The sequence below is a fragment of the Triturus cristatus genome, chromosome 12 (genome assembly GCF_964204655.1).
Source record: "Triturus cristatus chromosome 12, aTriCri1.1, whole genome shotgun sequence".
NCBI lineage: Eukaryota > Metazoa > Chordata > Amphibia > Caudata > Salamandridae > Triturus > Triturus cristatus.
The window spans coordinates 23,717,656-23,738,412 of NC_140595.1; the positions used below are offsets into that span (position 1 = coordinate 23,717,656).

Genomic DNA, 20,757 nt, shown 5'->3' on the forward strand with positions numbered 1-20,757 from the left:
CAAGGCTTGTATGCTTGCGATCCTGGCTGAGTTTGGATAGGCAATACCTTTGGAGGTGTCTATAGTTGCCCCGAGATATTGCTTTGTGTGAGATGGTAGGAGGTGGGACTTTTGGTAGTTCACCGTAAAGCCTAGCCGGTGGAGTAGTTGAATGGTGCTGTTGGTGTGTTGCACACATTGGTTGTAGAACGTGGCTTTTATGAGCCAGTCGTCTAGGTAAGGGAAGACGTGAATATGTTGACGCCTGAGGTGTGCTGCTACAACTGCTAGGCATTTGGTAAACACCCGTGGTGCGGTGGTGACCCCGAAGGGGAAAACCGTGAATTGGTAATGCTGACCGTCCACCACGAACCTGAGGTACTTCCTGTGAGAAGGGTGTATTGGAATGTGAAAGTATGCGTCCTTCAGATCCAAGGTAGTGAGAAAGTCTCCCTGACAGAGGAGCGGGAGGACTTGTTGTAGGGTGACCATGTGGAAATGGTCTGAATGTATGTACGCATTTAGAGGCCGGAGGTCCAGAATGGGCCTCAGGTTCCCGTCTTTCTTTGGTATGAGGAAATACAGGGAGTAGACCCCTAGATTTTGCTGATTGACGGGGACCTGCTCTATACCGTGTTTTTGGAGGAGGGAGAGCACCTCCTGTTTGAGCAGTGTGGAATGTTCTTGAGACATTGGACGGTGCCTTGGTGGGATATTGGGTGGGGTAGATGTTAGCTCGAGACAGTACCCTGACCGAATAATTTGGTTCACCCATTTGTCCGATGTTATGGATTCCCATGCGTGGATAAAGTTTTGTAGTCTGCCCCCGACCGGAGTGGCATGGTCTGGGGGGAGTGTAGGGAAGTCATTGTGCGGGCAGGGTGGCAGAACGGGTGGTGTTAGTTTTGCCCCTGCCCTTATTGTTGTTGCCTCTGTAACCACCCCTTTGGTAGCCCTTTGAAAAAGTATTTTGAGGAGGGGACTTGTAGGAGGTAGAGGCGCTATCGGTGGAGTAGCCTCTGCCTGTGCTACGAAAGGATGAGCGTCGAAAGGAGCGTTTAGTGGCCTGTGATTGGAGTGCCCCCATAGACTTTGCTGTGTCTGTGTCCTTTTTCATCTTTTCTAATGCTTCGTCCACCTTTGGCCCAAAGAGAGTTTGTTGGTCAAAGGGGTGGTTTAGTATGGACGCCTGGACTTCAGGCTTGAACCCTGAGATCCTGAGCCAGGCATGGCGACGAAGCAGGACGCTGGTATTTATGGCTCTAGAAGCGGTGTCGGCTGCATCGAGGGCACACTTAATGGAGGTGTTTGTAATTAGTTTACCCTCCTGTATCAGCTCATGAGCCTTGCGTTTGTGTTTTTCGGGGAGATGCTGCATAAGAGCCTCAAGCTCGTCGTAGTGTGCTCTGTCATAGCGCGCAAGTAGCGCTTGTGTATTTGCAATGCGCCACATGTTTGCAGCTTGGGAGGCGGTGCGCTTGCCAGAGCGTCTAGAAGTTTGGATTCCTTATCTGGCGGTGGGGCTTCTCCTGAGGACTGGGAGTTAGCCCGCTTTCTAGCTGTGGACACAACTAGGGAATCTAAGGGAGCAGGGCCCTTAATGTATGCAGGGTCTGTGGGTGCTGCCTTGTACTTCTTTTCTATTCGAGGGTTCAATACCCTGGCCCTGACAGGGTCTTCGAACACCTCTGCAGCATGCTTGGTGACACCTTTAAGCATGGGCAAGATAGACGTGGACTTGTCCTGAATGTCAAATGTGTCCAGTAGGAAGTCGTCTTCCACTGGTTCACTATGCATTTCCACCCCATGGTAGTGTGCTGCTCTCTGCACTAAGTGATGAAACCCTAAGGAGTCCTCAGGGGGAGACGGCCTGGATGGGTATAGGTCGTCCCGAGGCATATCTGGTATGTCAGGGTTGTGGTAGTCCTCCCATGGGTCAGGGGTCCCCGGTGGAGTGGGGTCCATTGGGGCGTCCGTCGGGTCATAATCTGGATCCCGTATTTCGGATCTGGGGACGGGGTCGGGGAGCGATGAGGTAAGGGTGGCGGAGACCTGGGGGGGGGGAGGGGGTGGAGGAGGCAGAGGAGGAGGTAGTGGGGAGGCTACTCTGAGAGGAGAAGTAGCAGAGTCCTTCCGCTTGGGTGGTGGAGGAGGAGCCGGTGTGTCAAGACGTCTTTTCTTGACAATTAAAGTCAGTAGCCCAGTCTTTGGATCTTTAAATAGAGTCTTTTGCAAAGGGTCTGGTGTAAACAGATCCAGTGGCGCCGAATCGTCCGCTGGCGCCGATGGTTTCGGAGCCGAGGGCTTCGATGGTTTCTGTGCGCCATGCTTTTTTGGAGCCTCCGGTTTTTTCGGCGTCGAAGGAGTTTTCGGCGCCGGAGCGTCGGTGCCGACAGATTTGTGTTTGTGTTTGGTCGGCACCGAGAGTCCAAGCTTCAGCACTGGTGGCTTCGGAGTCGAACTGGGTATCACTTTCTTCAGTGCCGGATGGTGTTTTTCGGCACCAGGCATTGGCTGGCTCGAGCCCGAGCTGCCGTGAGACTTTTGAGGCTTCGACACCGGGCCCGAAGGTGGGGTGATGGAAGCTGTGTGCTTGGTTTTACCCAGGCGTGCAGGCGAGGGTGTAACCTGAGTCTCTTTGATTTTGGGCGCGGGGGTGGGAGGGGGTACAGTACTCACGACCCGCTGCGCTGGTGTGATGTCCTCCACGTCGGAGTCGTCGGCCTCGGAAGCGCTGACGACGTCGTCCTCCTGCTCGGTGTGTAGTTGCCCCAAAGCTTCGGCGTCGTCTCCGAAGATGTCCGGTGGAGCTGCGGTCGATGAGTGCGCCATGGTGCGTCGAGCTCTTCGATCCCGGATGGTCTTTTTTGATCGAAAAGACTTACAGGCGGGGCAGTCTCTGGCCTCGTGTTCTGGAGAGAGGCAAAGGTTACACACCTGATGGAGGTCGGTGTGGGGAAATTTAGACCCACATTTTGGGCACTTTTTGAACGGAGTCCTTTCCATCGGCCGGGACCGGAGTCGAGGAGGGCCCGAAGGCCGGTGCCGATGTACGGGATGGAGAAAAGTGCCGCTTCGAGAGATGAAGATATGATGAAGAAACTCGAAGAACGAGGATTTTCCGTCGAGGCTGGAACCGTAGAAGTTCGAAGCCGGAGCACGAAGTATCACATCCGAGCCCGATGGCGGAAAAAAACAATCTGAGGATGGAGCCGAAGCCCATGCGCAGTACGGACCGAAGGAGTTGTCACCGAACTCGTGACTTCCAAAGACTGTCCAAAGAACAAAAACAAACTGCAAACATCCGGGCCCAACACCAGATGGCGATCTATGCTAAGTGTACAATCTGCAGCTCATATGCCTCGAACATAAAGATACAAAATACCATCACAAAACACATGCCATCAGGGGGAGGAGAGGCTGTCAGGCCGGGGGCACCCACCTTCCTGCGCAGCCGCAGCAGGCCGGTAAGGATCGCCAGCAGGGTGGGGTCAGGCTCCTTCACACTCACGCACACATGCCAGCACGGGGTGTCAGGCCGATCACGTGCACATGCCAGCAGGGGGTGTCAGGCTTGTCCACACTCACTCACACATGCCAGCAGGGGGGGTGTCAGGCTCGTTCCAACTCACTCACACATGCCAGCAGGGGGGTGCCAGGCTCGTTCACACTCACTCACACATGCCAGCAGGGGTGTGCTAGGCTCGTTCACACTCACTCACACATGCCAGCAGGGGTGTGCCAGGCTCGTTCACACTCACACATGCCAGCAGGGGGTGTCCGGCCGATCACTCTCACATGCCAGGAGGGGGTGGGGAGGGTGTCTGCCGGGGGCACCCACCTTCCTGCGCAGCCTCAGCTGGCCGGTAAGGATCGCCAGCAGGAGCATCTTGAGCAGCAGTGTGTTCTCCATCCTCGTGGCCGTGCGAGGGCTGCTCTCTGCCGAGGGTCACCGAGCAGTGCGTGGCTGCGCTGGGAAGAGGCACTAGGTAGTCAAAGGGGGGAGGAAGGTGACTCAAAGGGCAGGGAGTAAGACAAAAGGGGGTCGAAGAGGAGGCAGGGAGAGGAGGGGAGAGAGCTGCGAGGGAGGAAGAGAGGGGGCCTCAACGGGCGGGAGAACCTGAGCGTGGGCTGAAACGCCGGAGGGAGGGAAAGCGAAAGCACGCCATGCGCGCGTTGAGGGATACGCATGCACTGGCTGAGGGCGGCTGGTGCGTGTGTGTTTGTTGGCGCAGGGGGCGTAGAACTCGGCGAAGCAGGCGCTGCAGGAGTTCAGCAGGTGAGAGCAGGCCGAGTCGGAGTACAAGATGACCAGCGGGTCTTCCCGGGAGTACATGCCGGCCCAGCGACTGCGAAATATTCGTTGTTGCTTTGAATTGCGCTTGCATTAGTGGTTTGCCTACCAGGCACTAGGACCGGGGGCTCATGCCGATATGTTTAGCTGCCCGGGGACTGCCCCAGGGTAGCCAGCGATGGGGGTGGCTGGCCCGCTTTGGATTACACTTGGGCAAGACTGCCCGCGAGTTCTCTCCTCGCTTCCCCCTTCAGCCAGACCGGGTTTCCTGACAGCCGGGATCACAGATCCTTTATCCTGTCCCTAGGGGGGGGGTGATAGCGCGACGGCCTAGGGGTGCAAGGCACACTACACGCGTTGTGTAGAGCAACACAACATAATGGCTAGAGCGTGGGACTTTGAAGCTGGGGAATCCAGTTCGAGTCTCGGCACCGACCCTCAAACATCCGGTGATTCTGGGCAAATCGCCTAGCTCCCAGCGCTAAAAACCCTCCCGTTTGCTATTAGCGGATGTAGCGCGGCATATAGTATGACGGAGCGCGCATAAGGCTCGAACCTGTTAATATGTACACATTGAAATGGCGCAAGGGGCGCGAGCACTGGAGTTCGAGGGCTAGGTAATTACCGCAGCATGTGGGTACCAAGGTACAGGTGGCGCAGGTCCATCGTACCTCTCTGGTGTGGTTCTTGTATTTTTACCGCTGCGCCATAGCCATAGTTCAGGAATTGAGAGGGGCCCGAGTCTTTATGAGCGCGTTCACAAAGAAACTACTGCCTCGAGCCTAATTAACACGGCACCAAGCACCAGCTGTACACGTTACATGCAAGCGCCAAAAGCCCTGCGGATGCCCAAATGCTGCGTTTTTAACGAGTGAATGTTCACGAAAGTGAAACTGCATGCTGACTTGCGAGGGAAGGGGGGCAGGAGATGTGCACGCCGCGTGGCTGTAAGCGCGTACACCAACTCAAATCCGCCAAGAGCCTGCGCGTGCCCATCTCCTGTCCCACTTCCGAGGCAAGTCAGCAACAATAGATCTCGCTGGCGACAGCGCTTCGCGCTGCGTTCGCCAGGCGAGACCTAAAAATGACACGATAACATGCAACAGGACAAAAACCCCAACCAAAGACAAGTAAGGGGAACCAGTTGGGGACACACAGGGAACGACAAAACCCCAAGACATCCCCATCACAGTGTGACAACCCCCATCAGGAACAAGGGCAGAGGCACAGCCAAAAGACCCCAACCTCAAGGATCGCAAAGAGCCAGAAGTACCAACAAACCTATCCTCCCATGTGACAACGGGAAGGAAAAAGGGACAGCCTGACAGAAAGAGAGAAAGAATGCACTCATACAAGACACAGCCACCCACAGGGAAGAGAGTGCAAAAGACCAAATCACAAGCCCTCGCAGAACGGGGAGGAAGGGCGGGCCATGAAGGACTCTGCGGCTAGAATCATCTCTACCAGATGCATCGTTACCAAAGGTAACAAACTCGTACATTTGATAGAGACTACCAGCCGCAGATTCCTTCACGTAGAATAGATACCCTAGCCATACCCAAGGGGAAGGAGGGTCTGCGAGAGGACCCCACCCACCTGGGCAGAACAGAGAACCGCACGGGGGCAGAGTCCAAAAACAGGACGAGGAGCCCCGTCCCCCAGGCAAAGGGAAGAAGAAGAGAGCCTGTCCCCACTCACCAGAGGAAACAAGGCAAGGCGCAAAGAGGCCAAACACCCCACGCCCACGTGGGGCAACAAAACCTCCGCCCAAGGCAAGGAAAGGAGCACCGAAGGAGAAGAGCCACCTAGAGACTCCAAGGAGAAGAGGCAGAGCAACGGCAATCACAAGACAGAATGGCACCGAAGGAGAAGAGCAACCGAGAGACTCCAAGGAGAAGAGGCAGAGCAAAGGCAATCCAAGACAGGATGGTGCCGGCAGCAAGAAGCAGACGGAAGCCGAAAAGGGAAACTCAAGATCACCCAGGAAGAATCGTCCAACGCCCCGCAGGGACAAAAAGCGCCCGCAAGAGGGTCCAGAAGCCAGGGACCATCCCCCCCAGAGGGAGAAGAGGTAGAACCTAGTGCAAAGCCCACTGGAAGCAGCGGAGAGTGCAGGATGACAGTCCCACTAAAGCCCGAAGAAGGCACAACGGGGCAGAAAGAAAAAGAGGCAGCACTGGCAAGCTCCACCAGGGACACCACAGAATGAACACTCAAAGCAAAAAAGCGAAGAAGGTTGCTTCGGCAACCTACCATAACGCCACGAAGAGCAGAAGCCCGCAGGCGACCACAACTCCCCAGCACATACCAGGGCTATATAACAGTCAACCCTGCCCCACATAGGGCATGTCATATCCCAAAACATGGGAACCTCTTAGGAAGAAACTTCCGCAGCAGAGAACAAGAAAAAAGACCTTCGGCAAAAAACCCCACAGGAGGCCTATCAAGCAGCCAGAGGGGAAACGCAGAAGGCCCAATCTCAGGCCCAGCACGGTGTAAAAAATCCAAAGGAAAAACACACTTTCAAACAAGCATTTGCAATGCATTAGGTCTCGCATTTACACGAGTTTGAGCTATTGGCATTGTAATGACAATGCCTTTTATTTTGGTTTTCGTTTTTAAAACCTAAATAAAAGGCATGGTTATTTACAATGCCAGTAGCTTAAACTCGCGTACATGCAAGACCTATTGCAGTGCAAATTCCTGTTTGCGCGGCCACTTCCGAAGGTGCGTGCTTTCTCTCTCGGATCTTCATCCTGTCACGAGAACAATATCTACCCGAGCATGCCAAGTTTGGTGACAGCCTTTGATCTTTAAAAAAATCAAAGCGACAAAGTCAGGTGGGGGAGAAAGCGCATCTGCGCAAAGCGGGCCTTTCTGTTTTGCCGTATTAGCTGAATACTGGGAAAACTGATATAGTTAGATAATTAATGACCCCCCCCCCCTATATGCTATTGAAGGCCCTGTTCTTATGACAAATGTTTATATTCCCCCAATCTCCTTTATTCGCAACGTGGGTGTGACACGGAAGAAAAAAGGAGCCCTTGTGCATTTTTGATGAGTTAACCTGCTGATAATGTAGGCCCCACCTCCAGAGTAGGAAGCCATTTTATGTGTTTTACTTGTTTTTATTGTTTCAGAATAGTGTAGTTATATATAAGAAATACTGATTTTGAACAATGTTTGTGGCTGTTCTTTAGCCCATTTGTGTGTATGATTCTGTGCGTGATTGGTTGTGTTTTTGATCCTGTGAGTGTAGGTAGGAGGGAGAAATGCATTGTGTAAGAGAATGGGCCTGAATGTGTGGGAAAGACACACATTCTATTTAAGCGTTGGGCAGATGTGGCCATGTGCCTGTGTGTGCATTTGTGACCACGCATATGTGGTTGTAAGGTAACATGTGTTGTGGAGTTTATAATTAAAAGAACTGAGTATGCATCATTTGTTTTAATGTATTTCTGCTTTTCGTTGTCTTTGTTTTCTGTTAATGGTGGTTTTATGGTTCCCTTTTTATTGTGACATTTGGCTTACCAATTTGAAAAGTATTTGGCCCTGGTGAAGAGATGAGATTTTATACGTCGCGACACATAATGGCCCTTTTTTCCCAGTGTAATCATTCAACAAAAGGCTTTTTCTTTTTTAATGATCGAAAAATAGGCCTATACGCGTGTTTATGTAAAAAAAAAAAGATAAAAACATCATGGACCTTTAGAAACATAACTAGTCTCGTGTTGTTTAAACACTACACAATCTTTACCTTAAGAGTAGAATCTTGAAGAAGCTACCATTATCATAGTTTAACATTACTTCGGCGCAACACCTCAAACATTGTCCTTGTATGTTCCGGAGTTGAATTTGTGTGATGTCTTGTGTTTGTTTGGTATTTGCGATTGGATGGTCGCAATGGTGGGTTTACTGCATGTACTGAGTATACATGCGTGTGTGCGCCCAAGAGATTGTGTGTAGATTGTGCTGTGCTTTGCTTCCTGCCCGCTACACATGTGAATTATCACACCCAGACACCATTGTCTTTCTCATCTAGCTGTGCACAACACTTGTTTTTCACGAAGCGCTTGTCAGTGTGCAGAGTAGGCCGCAGCCGTGCCCGGTCGTCGAGGACCGCCGGTCTCCACAGCAAGAGCTGTTAGACTGTGGGAGGCAGTGCTGCCGTATGGTCACTAGCTAGTGGGGTCAGAGCCCACCATCTGAATGTTGGTTACACAGGCCTGGGAGGGTCAGAGCCCTGCATTACAGCGAGGGACCCCGAGACGGACATATGGTAACCATGGAAACCGTTCCCACCGCAAGGCCGCTGCTGAGAATGTGAGGGGCTAGGGAAGAGTTAAAAGGGACGGGCAGGGGAGGCTAAGGGGACAGGGTACTGAGGGTTGACGGAGTAAAGAGGCATGGAGAGTGCTGTGGGACTGTGTCACAGGGTGAAGTGTAATAAAAAGAAGGGGCGAGCATTTGGCGCAACAACCAGAGCAGCCAACTTTGGAAATGGGGAAGCCACCCTGTGATTCTGGGAAAATCATTTGCACTAAATCTCCCCGTGCCTACAAAAATGTGACGTAACTGGTGCACAAATAAAGCGCTCCATTACCCTCGGGTCGAGTTAGCACGATATAAAAATGCAAACAAAAGAGGGCAGAGTAAATGAAAGAAGGGCTGGGTTAAAGATGAGAGCTGAGTAAAATTAATGAAAAGAGGGTTATAGTGGAGAAGCCTGTGTTAGGGAACAGGAAGAGTGCACTCAGGTGGTCAGGACTAGGTCATAACAAGACGAGCCCGGCGGAGCGTGGCGTGCACGCTTGGCGGGGGGGGGATGGCGGGGGAGCGCATTCCACGCGGGGGAGAGGACCCTTTGAAGTACGATGCGTCTTGGGGTAATCTGCAGCCCTTGATATAAAGCAACCGATGTAATGCTGATACTCGAGATTTGGTGGGGTGGGGGCTTCAGAAATCGTTTATGGAAAAATTGCATGTGGCAGGCGATGCCTCCTGGAGGGAAAGATCTTGCAGACAATCTCATTGCTGGGCAATTCCTTCTTCTGGACTCTAGATCATCAGCGACGCGCGGCCGCGAGACACGCTCTGTGGTGGGGGAGAGGGGGGAGGAGCATTGAGGCGCAAAAGGCAAAGCAGGCTGGCTGGCGTGGTGCGAAGTGCACGCACCATGACGAGAGAAAAGCCATATGGCGCCTCTGCTCGTCATTGTGCGCGTAACCGCACGCCCGTCACCAGTGCACGCTCCAGTGGGCTGAAGCGCTTCCCCAAAAGTGGATTGCATGGCGGCACGATGCACGTGATTGTGCGCGTGCTCACCATTTTTGGGAGCACTTTTGGGAGCCCCTTACAGTCTCGCTGAGCTATCGCTTATGCGATAGCCAGGCGAGACCTAAAAATATATTTGTAGCGGACGGATAGTGGGGTCGGAGGGCAGGGAGGTTAAAGATTAGGTATCCGTATTCAACAGAGGCTACTTTTGCCATAGTGTTTACCACTTTACTTTGTTTACCTTGTTTAAAATTGTTGCCTGCATTTAATGTTTTAGGTGCGGCCATTTTAATTATTTCCTTTTTAATCCTTTAAGACGTATCGATTTTTTTGTTTGGTTTCAGACAACTCAAATTTGTTTGTACAATTTTCCTTCCTACCTTTTTGTTTTGCACATTATTCATTGGCAGTTTTCATGTGAGTCATTTCTAAAAGCCTTCTATCTGATCCCATAATCCTTTGCATTTCTGCTCTGTGATGGTGCTTCCTTAGTGTGCCTTGAGGCTGCCGCCTGGTGCCCTCAAGTGTAGACCTGCTTCCCCCTTGCCAGTGGCCTTGTCCTGGGTGCCCCTCACTTCCGGTTTCAAACGGAAGTCCTGTGCATCGAGCACCGGCTGTTACGAATGTGTCACCTTCTCCAGAGCTAACGTCGTTCTGTCGTTCCTTCTGCTTTGAGGTTCTCAAGAAGCTCTAGTGCAAGAATTTTCAATGTACATTTAACATGACATTTTACTGTTTGGGTGCTCCCTCTCCAGTACCAAAAAGCCACGTTGGATTCATTTTGGTGCAGTTCGACCTGTCTCCTGGTCATTGCGTTGGCTTCAAAAGGCAGCTGGCGACAGTGCCGAGGAGCCCTCTGAACAGCCAGCGACAATGGACGGACATGGATGCGCAATGCATCCATGCCGGGACACACTAAACTTTAAACAACTTGTTTTCAGCTCCGCTAAGTGAGGAGGATAAACTTGCAGGTTTCAAAATAAAAGCTAGTAAATAACACCGGATGGGAATAGCATGACAGTTGATGGGTGAGTGTCGAGGGTTGCCCAGAAACCAAAATAAATTACAAAGTGAAAGATTACTAAACGGGAAAAACAAGCATTGGCAAAGCCAATTTTGGGACCGGTTTGTCTAAAAATTGTCTTTTGGCGTTGTTATACAATCGGCAAAAAAAATGTACAAATACAAAAAGGGTGCATGACTTGATTACGTGACTGCTGGTGGTTGCGTCATTTTTGGATTGGTAAACCTGAAAGCTAACATTTTTATTTCCGAGTCAAACCGCATCCAACGTTTATTAATGATACTTTCTCAAATATACATGACAATTCAGGCGAGGCATGGGCTGTAACATTACAACTCAATACCCCACGCCCTTCCTCCTGCGGAACTGCAAACAAATGTACTATAAAACCAATGAAAATAAAATCTTTCCGAACAGAGTAGAGGCGAGTGAGGGTGGACACTGCACATTCATGTTCTCCAACAGTTCACGAGCCTTCCCTGACCAAGGGACGTTTAAAACTGCAGAAAGGAGCCAGGATATAAAATGCATGTTATTCCATATTACAAACACGTTAGAGCCTTGGGGAAGTCGTGCCCTGTGCTAACCCAGAAACCTCAACAAATGGCAATTAAACAACTTCACATCTTCAGCTTAACTAAACATTTTCCAACGGAAAAGAACTAAAAACAAGCGCGCACTGAAGTTGACGAGGAGGGAGTGGGAGGGGGGAGTGGGGGCGGGCACAGTGGTGCGGGACATCAAAGGGGCCGCGAAAGTGAAAGCAAACAAGTGCTTTCAGGCCTCCAAATGGGGCGCGCGCCCGGACGGCGCACATGCACTGTATTTGGAGGCCTGCAAAGCCACTGTTTGCACTGCCAAAACTCGCTTACTATAAGTCTCGCCAGAGCAGCGCTAAAGCGCTGTCTCAGGCGAGACCTAAAAAGGGCTGGCCAGCAGCGAACAGAACCACAACCTCAGCCAGACAACCGGGGCGACCTGCCCCAACGGAGGAGCTCCAAGAACCAGAGCAACACGCAGGTCACTGAGGAGGAGAAGGACGAGGACGAAGCCCCGCGAAAAACCTCTGGATGGCGGAGTCTGCAGGGTCATGGAACAAAAGAGCCCCATCAATGGGAAGGTCCACCAGCCGTTCTCAAACATTCTCCAGGAACACACTGTCCCAAAGCCAGGCATGGCGACGAAGGGCAACCGAAGAAGCCATGGCACGATCCAGCACCTCCGAGATGTCCGGAGCGAAGGATAAATGCCGCCAGCTCTCGACCATCCAAGACATGATGTCGCAAATCCACACAGGCACCCTCTTGAGAAGCGGCAGACATAAGGGACGCTGCCGAGTCCCACAAGCAAGAAGTGGCCCTTGCCAAAACACACAGTGTGTTAAGGGCAAACATATTGCACCCCAGGAGTCCAGCCAGCGGGCCTCCCGTGAAGGGGGAGACAACAGCAGCGGCAAAGCAGGAAAGGCAGACTGCAAAAAGGGGCCTCTGGTCGAAGGGTGAAGAGAATGGCACACCGGATCATACGGTGCCGGATGATGGCGGTGCAGAAGATGCCGGGGCACCGGGTCCCCCGTGGCGGGACGGCCCCAAGTCCCCAAGAGAGAAGAGTGGAATGAACCCTCGAAGGGAAGCAACAGTTCCCTACCACCAGAGCCCTGATGGAGAACCTCCAGAAGATGAGCTGCGGGAAAATAAGTAGCGGGATCACCCATGCGCAAAATCCCTACAGCGTAGAAACAGCGCGGATGAAAGCCGCACACACCTCCGTAGGGCCCCACGGAGGGGAAAGCAGCTCCTCGTTAGGCGACGGCTGCAAGCTAAGGCGGCCATCCCCTAAGCCAACCGGAGGAAGGAAGGGCCAAGGCCGAAAGGAAGGAAGAGGGACCGAAGAGTGGGGGACTTGCGGCTCCTCCAGGGAAGACCGCGGTCGTGGGGACAGCGAGGAGCCGCCTTTAGATGACGTCGGGGATAAAGCCACGATATGGCGGCCAGTCTCCAGCGAGGACACCCGCAACCCCCGAACCTCTGGAGAAGAGGAGGCGTCCGAAGACGAGTCAACAACCTGATATCGGCCCGGCGCCGAAGAGTACGCAACCTGAGGCAGGACACAGTCGCCGACCGGCGCCGGAGGAGATGCTGTGGCGACCTCCGACACAGCGCAAGAGACCGGAGCTTAACCAGAGCCGGGGTGGCGAAGGGACGGTGCCGACCCGACCTCCGACAGATGCGACTCGTGACAGGGCGAGACGGGCCCTCCGTCGACCCCTGTGGCGCCGCCAGGGCCAGCAGCTGCCTGCGCCGTAGCGGCGTCACCTCGGCCCCGGACAAGGCCGCCGCCTGTCCTGAGGACCGAGAGGGGCTTGGACAAGAAGGGCCCTCCGCCGACCCCTGTGGCGCCGCCAGGGCCAGCAGCTGCCGGCGCCGTGGCGGCATCACCTCAGCCCCAGACAAGGCCGCTGCCTGTCCCAAGGACGGGGAAGGGCTCGGGGGTGCGACCCGAGCCCCGACAACCTCCCGCCACACCACAGGGACTCCTGCGGGAGTTTGCGGCGAAGCAGAGGCGCCGTGGTCCGAAGGAAGGACCCGCACCCCAACGGCACCACATCCTCCGAGCCTGGATCTGAACCAGTCGGTGCCGGGGAGGGCCCCGCACACTGCAAGGGATCCACTGACATCCCAGGAGGGGAAGGAGGAGGAGGAGAAGCCAGCGAGGCCTGCAAAGCCGCCGCATATGTCTTCATCTGGGCTCTGGTCGCCCCCACACCGGGAAACGGCAGATAAGGGGATGACCCGCGGGGCCGCGCGACCTGCGGAGAGCTCACGCCCCCAACAGGCCGTAACGCGACCCTTGGGGACAAACTGCGACACCAAGAGGTGAGCGGCGCACTTGTGACCTGGGAGAAGATCGAAGTCGGCAAGTGGAAGCCACGGGTCCGAGAACCCTCCTTAGGGGCCGGGCGAGGTGTTGACGCCGACCTGGACACACGAGCCGAAAGAAGTTTCATCCGGCACTACCGCCGGGACTTCGGCTTAATCTGCGGACACGCCTCACAATCAGTGGAGTCGTGGTGCTCCCCCAAACAGCACATACCGATGGGGTGGGGATCCGTCGCCGACATGAGGCGGCCACACGACGACAAGTTCTAAAAGCCCGAAGGCATGCGCACACTGTTCCCACAAACACAGCAAACAGAAGGGAAAGGCCTAAACAGGCCCAGAGCACAAACTGGATCCGCGTTGCACGCGGAAAAGGAAAAAACTGACGTGGGTGGGACTTATGTAACCTCGATGACGTCATGAGCGCAGACAACGCCTGGGCGGAGTCGCGTGATGCTGTCCCCCCCGGCGCAGAGAGATGCTGGGCAAAAAAGTTTTCCGGATCCAGTCTCATGCCTGGGGATAATTCTACGTGAAGGAATCTGCGGCTAGTGGTCTCTATCCGATTGTAGATTCTTTCAGAAAGCAGGCTGCAAGCATTAAAAAAATTCCTTTTTAGCCCTGTGGAGGTGACTAGTTAGTAGCAGGTTGACAGGTGAGCGATGTGCAGGAACCAATGGGCACACCACCCTTGGCAGACACTCACCCTCAGACTGTACCCAGAGTCTGTTTCTCCGATTATTATATTTTTGAGCGTGAGGCGGAGGGGCCGGGAGGCTCCAGGCTGAGAGCTTCTGGCAGTTCTAGGCCTGTGAGAGGCAGCCCGGGACCAGAATGCAGCCTGATCGGCTCTGTGCCTGCGGAGCAAACCTGGAGGGGATCGCAGGAGGGGTGCTCGGAGATGGGTCAGAAGGTACAGGTCAGCTCACTGAGGCATGGGAAAGAAGGTTAGGAATTAGGGAAAGTCTTCAGGGAGGCAGACAGCAAGCAGGTACAGGTCAGCGCACAGAGCCTTCCCCTGGGGATGGCAGTTTTAGTGATTAGGGAAAGTGTTCAGCGGAGAATCCAGCAGGGCCGGTATGAATACACGTGTGAAATCACATTTACATTTTAAAATTAGATTATGTATATAATAAAGGGTGTCGATCGACATTAGATCATGCAGCCACGCCAGGACACTACAGAACTTCTGAGCTTCAGTAAGTTCTGTACATGACTGGCATCCACTGACTGCAGGCAGCTGCCAATCGCGCGCTGCCTGAAGGAATTGTTCAATCGCACACACAGTGTTTTAGCTGCATTTCACCACTTTCTCACTTACTTCTCTGCCAGCAATTCTTGCGGGGACTCTGCGCTGCGCGATAGGCTCAGCCGGCAGGCCTCGAGCCATCATGCAATTACCGTTTGCCTACTCAATTCTCCGAGCCAGGCCTGTCGGGTCCAGTGACAGTCCTGTCACTGCTGCTGCAACGGTCATTGCATGATTTAGGCCCAGGTCTCTGTACTGGGGTGAATGTATGACATTGCTCTGCATTCTGTCCATCAACAGTTGTTTTTGCATTTGTCACCCTGAGTGGGACGGGTATGCTCAGACGTGAGTCCTCTGCTCTCCATGCCACTGGAATCAAGCGATCCTGGCTGAAGAGGGGTGAAACCCCGAAACCGGTCCTAGGATGCTTGGTTCCAGTCCAGGGAGGACCTAGCTTGGCAGTTCGGGCTGGACTGTTCCCATGAGGCACAGGGTCAAGACTGATTTGCATATGGCTGTGTTCAAACTGGAATGGCATGGTGAGCAAAAAAACGATAGATTTAGGCCCAGATCTCTGTACTGGTGTGAATGTATGACATTGTTCTGCATTCTGACCATCAGCTGTTGTTTTTGCATTGGTCACACCAGTATGGCTCTCTTTGCAATTTTAAATCACCGCGGGCGGCTGGGGCTCAAATATTTAGGAGCTCTAGCACCCAGCTGAACTAGCTTGATTTAAATGCTTCATAATCAGATCAAAGATCTGTGTATATGTTAGGTGGTTATGGCATACACTCACATCACCTCCGTAGACACTCCCCAAAAATAAAAACACATTCTTGGGCTCCTTTATTCCAAACAGGAGACAGCACCCGCCAGAATAAAAGACAGAGTGGAACGGTAGAGGATGAATCAGCACTGAACTGCAAGACCATAACGAGGTGGAAAAATCACAAAATCCTACCGGTGCAACCCCTAGTGCTTCTAACGGCACTGCAGACTCCTGATGAAGAGCATAGCCTAGCGCCCCCGCTCAACATAAATAATACAGAACAGCGCCCAGCTCGAGTAAGCACTCACTCACGTCATTACGGGCATTTTTTCATTACTGCACCTTTCATCTACAAATCACTGATTTAAAACAAACAGAGCGCGGTGTCCCTTAAGTGGGCGCCGCGCTCCAAAGTAATAAATAAATAAACAGAGCTCGTGCAGAGATGGGAAACTGTGGGATCGCGAAGAGTAAAGAAAGTGAAGACACGTGCTGCTGTAACAGGAAACGCCCGGGGAAAGCAAAGCAGCGCGTGCATAAGTCCTGTCCAGGCGCGTGCACATGCTGTGTCCCAGCAGGCACGCCGAAGAAAGACAGGGAGGGAACCAAACATGCTTCCCTCCCAATAGAAACCACGGATTTGGCGGGCGTGCCAGTAAGAAGCGTGGGTGGAGCTTCCAACCTCGCTTCGCAAGAAAAGCGACGACAATAGATCTCTCCTGGAGCGAGCAGCGCATGCGCTACGTAGCTAGGCGAGACCTCAAATGCATTTAAGTGCGTTCACAAAGTAATAAAGCATAATAGGAACTGTGTAACAGCACATTGTAGTAAGCATAGGCATGCTAGACATGCTGATATTTACAGACGTTTAACACGCTGTTGATTTTTATCAAAAAACTAAAAGGTTAAATAAAAGCGCATTCTCTTGCTAGTGTTAAGTGTTGTGAAGGATAATGTGCATCTCCAGCCTAAACTTTTAGCGATGTTTGAAAAGTAAGGAAAGATTAGGAACCAAGTAAACATCCCCAAGAAAATACAGCAGTATTTCAAATGCAGCTACAGAAAACCTTCAAGTGCATTTCCAAAGCAATATAAAGGCTAATACGAGGTAACAGCACCTTGCATTAAGCATAGGCCAGCTAGACATGTTTAACCTTTTTTTGGGCTAATGCAGGGAGCAGGTCACACGTGTTCCTGCTCCTATAACATAGTAAAAGGGAAAATTCTTACCTCGTCCTTTCTAGTTTTTTAGATAAAGCATGAGGTCCCTGCCTCACATTTTCCAAATACCTCGAGAGTATTTTCTAATGGCAGGGAACGTGTACTTGCCTACTTGCATGAGGAATAACGTGAGCAGTGCCAATCAAGCTGCTTTCTCAAGATTAACCCCTGATGCAACCCGCACTTCTCTCCCTTCTGGTGGGTTTCCTTTGTTGCCTGTTTCTGCTGCATTATTTTCTCCGCAGTCTGCGGGGCACCGCTGATCTCCTTGGCAAAAGATATAATCTGAGTATACACACACACACACACACACACACACACACACACACACACACACACACAAGGGGGGCGGTAGGCGAAGCCTGATGGATCTGGATTCTAACACCCATTGACAATAACCAAGTACAAGCAGCACTTTACGACTTCAAGCACTAGATAACGGAATATTCATAGTATGGGAATTTAGAAGACGTCCATGTTGGAAAATTACCGCTACCACTGCTACTGCCTCCGCTTCACTCCTTATGATGAACCTTTGGTTTTTTATTAGTGCTGACAAGAAATATGGTGGGGTGCCGATGATGTATTCACCAAATGTGACACTATGGTAATGAACTTGCCACTCTGTTGTGCTCCAGTAAGGGGCAGCTTTATCAGTATGAGTAGACTAGGCTATTAATGTATAATGTGATGTGGTTAAGTTATTATACTGAGCATTCTTAGGCTGCAATGGGAATCGTTCAACACATTTTAATCTACGAACCCCACCAATGTTGGCAAAGTGAAGTTTTGATAAAAACCACTTTCTTTTTGGGGATTCACAAACAGTAGTTACAATAGCACATCGGGATCGACTGGACACCTAAAGCAGGTGCAGCAATGTTGCACTTGCCAACTGGGCCTCAATGCAAGAAACTTTCAGCTGTCAAAGTTGAACAGAACTCAATGTTCGTTCAGATGACCTAAACATGTTGCCTCGGACCAGTCAGTCAACATGTAACAAAAATGTACACATTTGCAACTGACATCTTAGGCATCACAAAAGAAAAGTCCAACTTTAACATACAGGATGCACAACCCTTTTAAAATCCCACGCCCAGCTAAAATCAGGCCATCAAACCCCTCATCCAAGCGAAAAGAATATGCACAGAGTGTAGACCAAGTGCAGTAGCTCCTAATGAAATGGTACAAACAAGTTGACATCCTTGTGAAATGTACTGAAAGCGCTGGGAGATAAGGACAGCCTATTTCAAATGCAGGCTGGAAAAATAAAATACTTAACTCGTCCTAACAAATTAACAAACCAACAGCATACCTGCAGATGGCTACACTATTCAAGGAGTCACACTATGCAGCCAGTTCCAAAAAGACAACAAATCTAGCTGGCCATCGAAAGAGTTTAACACTATCTGGTTATGTTTAGTTTTGATTATATGTGAAGTACAAGTCATGTAAAGCAATCAGTGTAACACACATTTTGAAAGCACAAGGTCTGTTCGGAGAGGTTTCTGGGACCAGCCTCCCAAATCTCCAACGTTTTCCACCAATTCTCCATGAGTTGCCTTTTAACCGCCTCACCAATAGCAAATCCAACCAGATATCTTAGACCGTACAGGATTATAAAACAGTTCAAACACTTGAACAGCGATCCACCTGAAAGTTCTGTAAAATCTGTCCATTTAACTGAATACATATCAAACCAGGTACAGCCATATATAGATATTAACTAAATTCAAAGTATTTTAACTGATACAACAAGAATTACAGATATCAACACTAGTCCTAATAACAGACTTTTCCAGTTACAAAAAATGTGACGTACTTCGAAAAAGTGATAAAAAAAATTTTGATGCTTCAAAAAATTGTAATCGGAGGGGAAATGAGGCCAATATACCTTGAGTCTCTAGCAGATTCTGCACCACCGCTTCCAGGCCCACCAGGTAAATAAACTCATTGTTGGCTGCACTTGGCAGGAAGTTCATCTCTGGGGCAGGGGGTTTGGGGGGTGGGATCTCTAGCAAAGTCTTCTCCAGCTGCTTGCGCAGTGCAAGTTTATCTGCTGCTTGCCTGCTGGCGGGTGAGAAATTTGAGTTTACTATGGAGGAGATTGTTGTCGTAGCGTTGCTGGATGTCACTGTTGTACCTTTCATTGAATTTGGAGAAGCCTGAAAAAATAAAGGATGAAAGGTAATTTTGATAGTGACATCATAATGAAATATTATACAATAGTTGCATGCATGAAAAACGCAGCAGGGTGGTATGCTGGCTCTTAATCCAAAGTGGACACTCTTTACATGTTTGAATCCAGCTACAATACGACAACGGTTGACTCTTCGACTCACCAGTGACTTATATAAACATACCCCACCCATCTGCCCACATCGGAGCAGCAAATGTGGCAATCTTATGTGTGGCCAAGCTGGACCCACTATTGATGCCTAGCTCCTTACATTACACCACTATAGCTATTCATTTTATTTTAATGTAATAACTTATTTGCATGCTGCAGAGTTATTGTGCAGATGATAAAGCATGTATTTGCCATACATGCAGCTTAAGCTCAGAGACTCGATTCTAAATGTGGATATGGTGGACTGATGGCATGTATGAAAGTTTTATGCTAGTTAATGTCATAACGTGTCATACCCAAAAGAAAGCTTAATTTACTTACCTTCAGTAACTCTTATTCAGATGAATACATCATCTTCCTCTACATTGCTCACCAAAAGTACTTTCTAAGAGTCTTACTGGACCAGTAATATTTTCCCCAAGTCAACTTTCTGGTGCCGCAAAGGAAATCATCCTAGGAACAATGCATAAATTGCCTCCAGATGCCAAGTGCCAACTCCATGAACCAGAATCAAGAATATCCTTCCCAAAAAACGTCCTCACTCCAGAGGTCAGAAATAAATTCCCAATACAAAGAATACCATGATGAAAAATGTAACAAAGAATTACAAATATACATAAGGGTGCAGTGGGCGAATGATAAGCAATTTACTAGATTATGAATTATCCACCAGAAAGAAAATTTTTGATAGCAGGAAATTATTTTCTGTTAGATAAGTCTTACTGCAGATTGCTCATCCATAAATACTCCCAAATCAGATAGACTGGAAGCTGGATGATCAGAATACAGGAATAACCAGTCAAATAGACAAAGTGCTTTTGAAAGAGCTAGACTAAAAGAGCCTCATTTTTACAACGTAGTTGATATATTGCCAAAATATGTAATTATCACTATGTAGCCAGTTGACATATTAAGCACAACAGACTCTGGTAAGTTAATAACAAGCATTGAAAATGCAATAGGTCTCGCCTTTGATTAAGTTAAAGCCATTTGCTTTGCTAATGGTATTGTATAGCAAAGCAAATGGCGTTAACTTAATGAAAGGCGAGACCTATTGCATTTTTAATACTTGTTAAATACAATCATTCAATTGTCTATGGGAAAAATGGCAGACTGGTGGCTCACTGTACCGGCAAGCGGAGTATACTCGTTGAATTTTGTTAACACTGGGTACTTGGTTTCTATAGCATGTAGTTTTTTTAACCCATGAACACCAGCATGTCGTCAAAGGACGCTGGTAAAGAACGGGATACCTTTGAGCACATAGCATCTTTGTAGACTACGCAGTAGCTTTTTTTGTGAACACCAACATGCCCGCTATAGCACAGACTATTTTTTAACATCAGCACGATGGTAAAGCACATCTGTAAAACACGGGACACCTTTGAGCATGGGGTATTTTTGTGTGTACCGTGCTAACTTGCTTTGTGAATACCAGCACGCTTTGTACTACATGGACTATTTTTAAATACACAGCTGTCAATGCAGTAACTTTTGTATTGATTGCATGCCGTCTAGACCCTTGAGCACATACATGGGGATATACACGCGTGGCACTTGTTAACGCGATAGATGTTTCAAAACACTGCAAATTCTAGCGTAAGCACCAGTTGGATGTTGTTGGATCGCTTGTGGGGATGCTTAAGCAACAGATCACTGTGTCAGCTGAAGAAGGGCCAACTGTAACGTGTAAGTTTAAAGCAACTTATTGC

At 50.4% G+C, this 20,757-nt stretch overlaps 1 protein-coding gene across 9 annotated transcripts in view; it reads right to left on the reverse strand.

The window, feature by feature from the left end:
• Nucleotides 1-20,757, reverse strand: part of GATAD2A (GATA zinc finger domain containing 2A) — a 398,521-nt gene that overhangs the window by 76,952 nt on the left and 300,812 nt on the right. For all 9 annotated transcript variants that reach the window (XM_085639718.1, XM_085639714.1, XM_085639716.1 and 6 more), the window contains one exon: nt 18,590-18,860. In XM_085639718.1, coding sequence (XP_085495844.1) covers nt 18,590-18,860 — 271 coding nt within the window. The remainder of the gene's footprint in view (nt 1-18,589; nt 18,861-20,757) is intronic.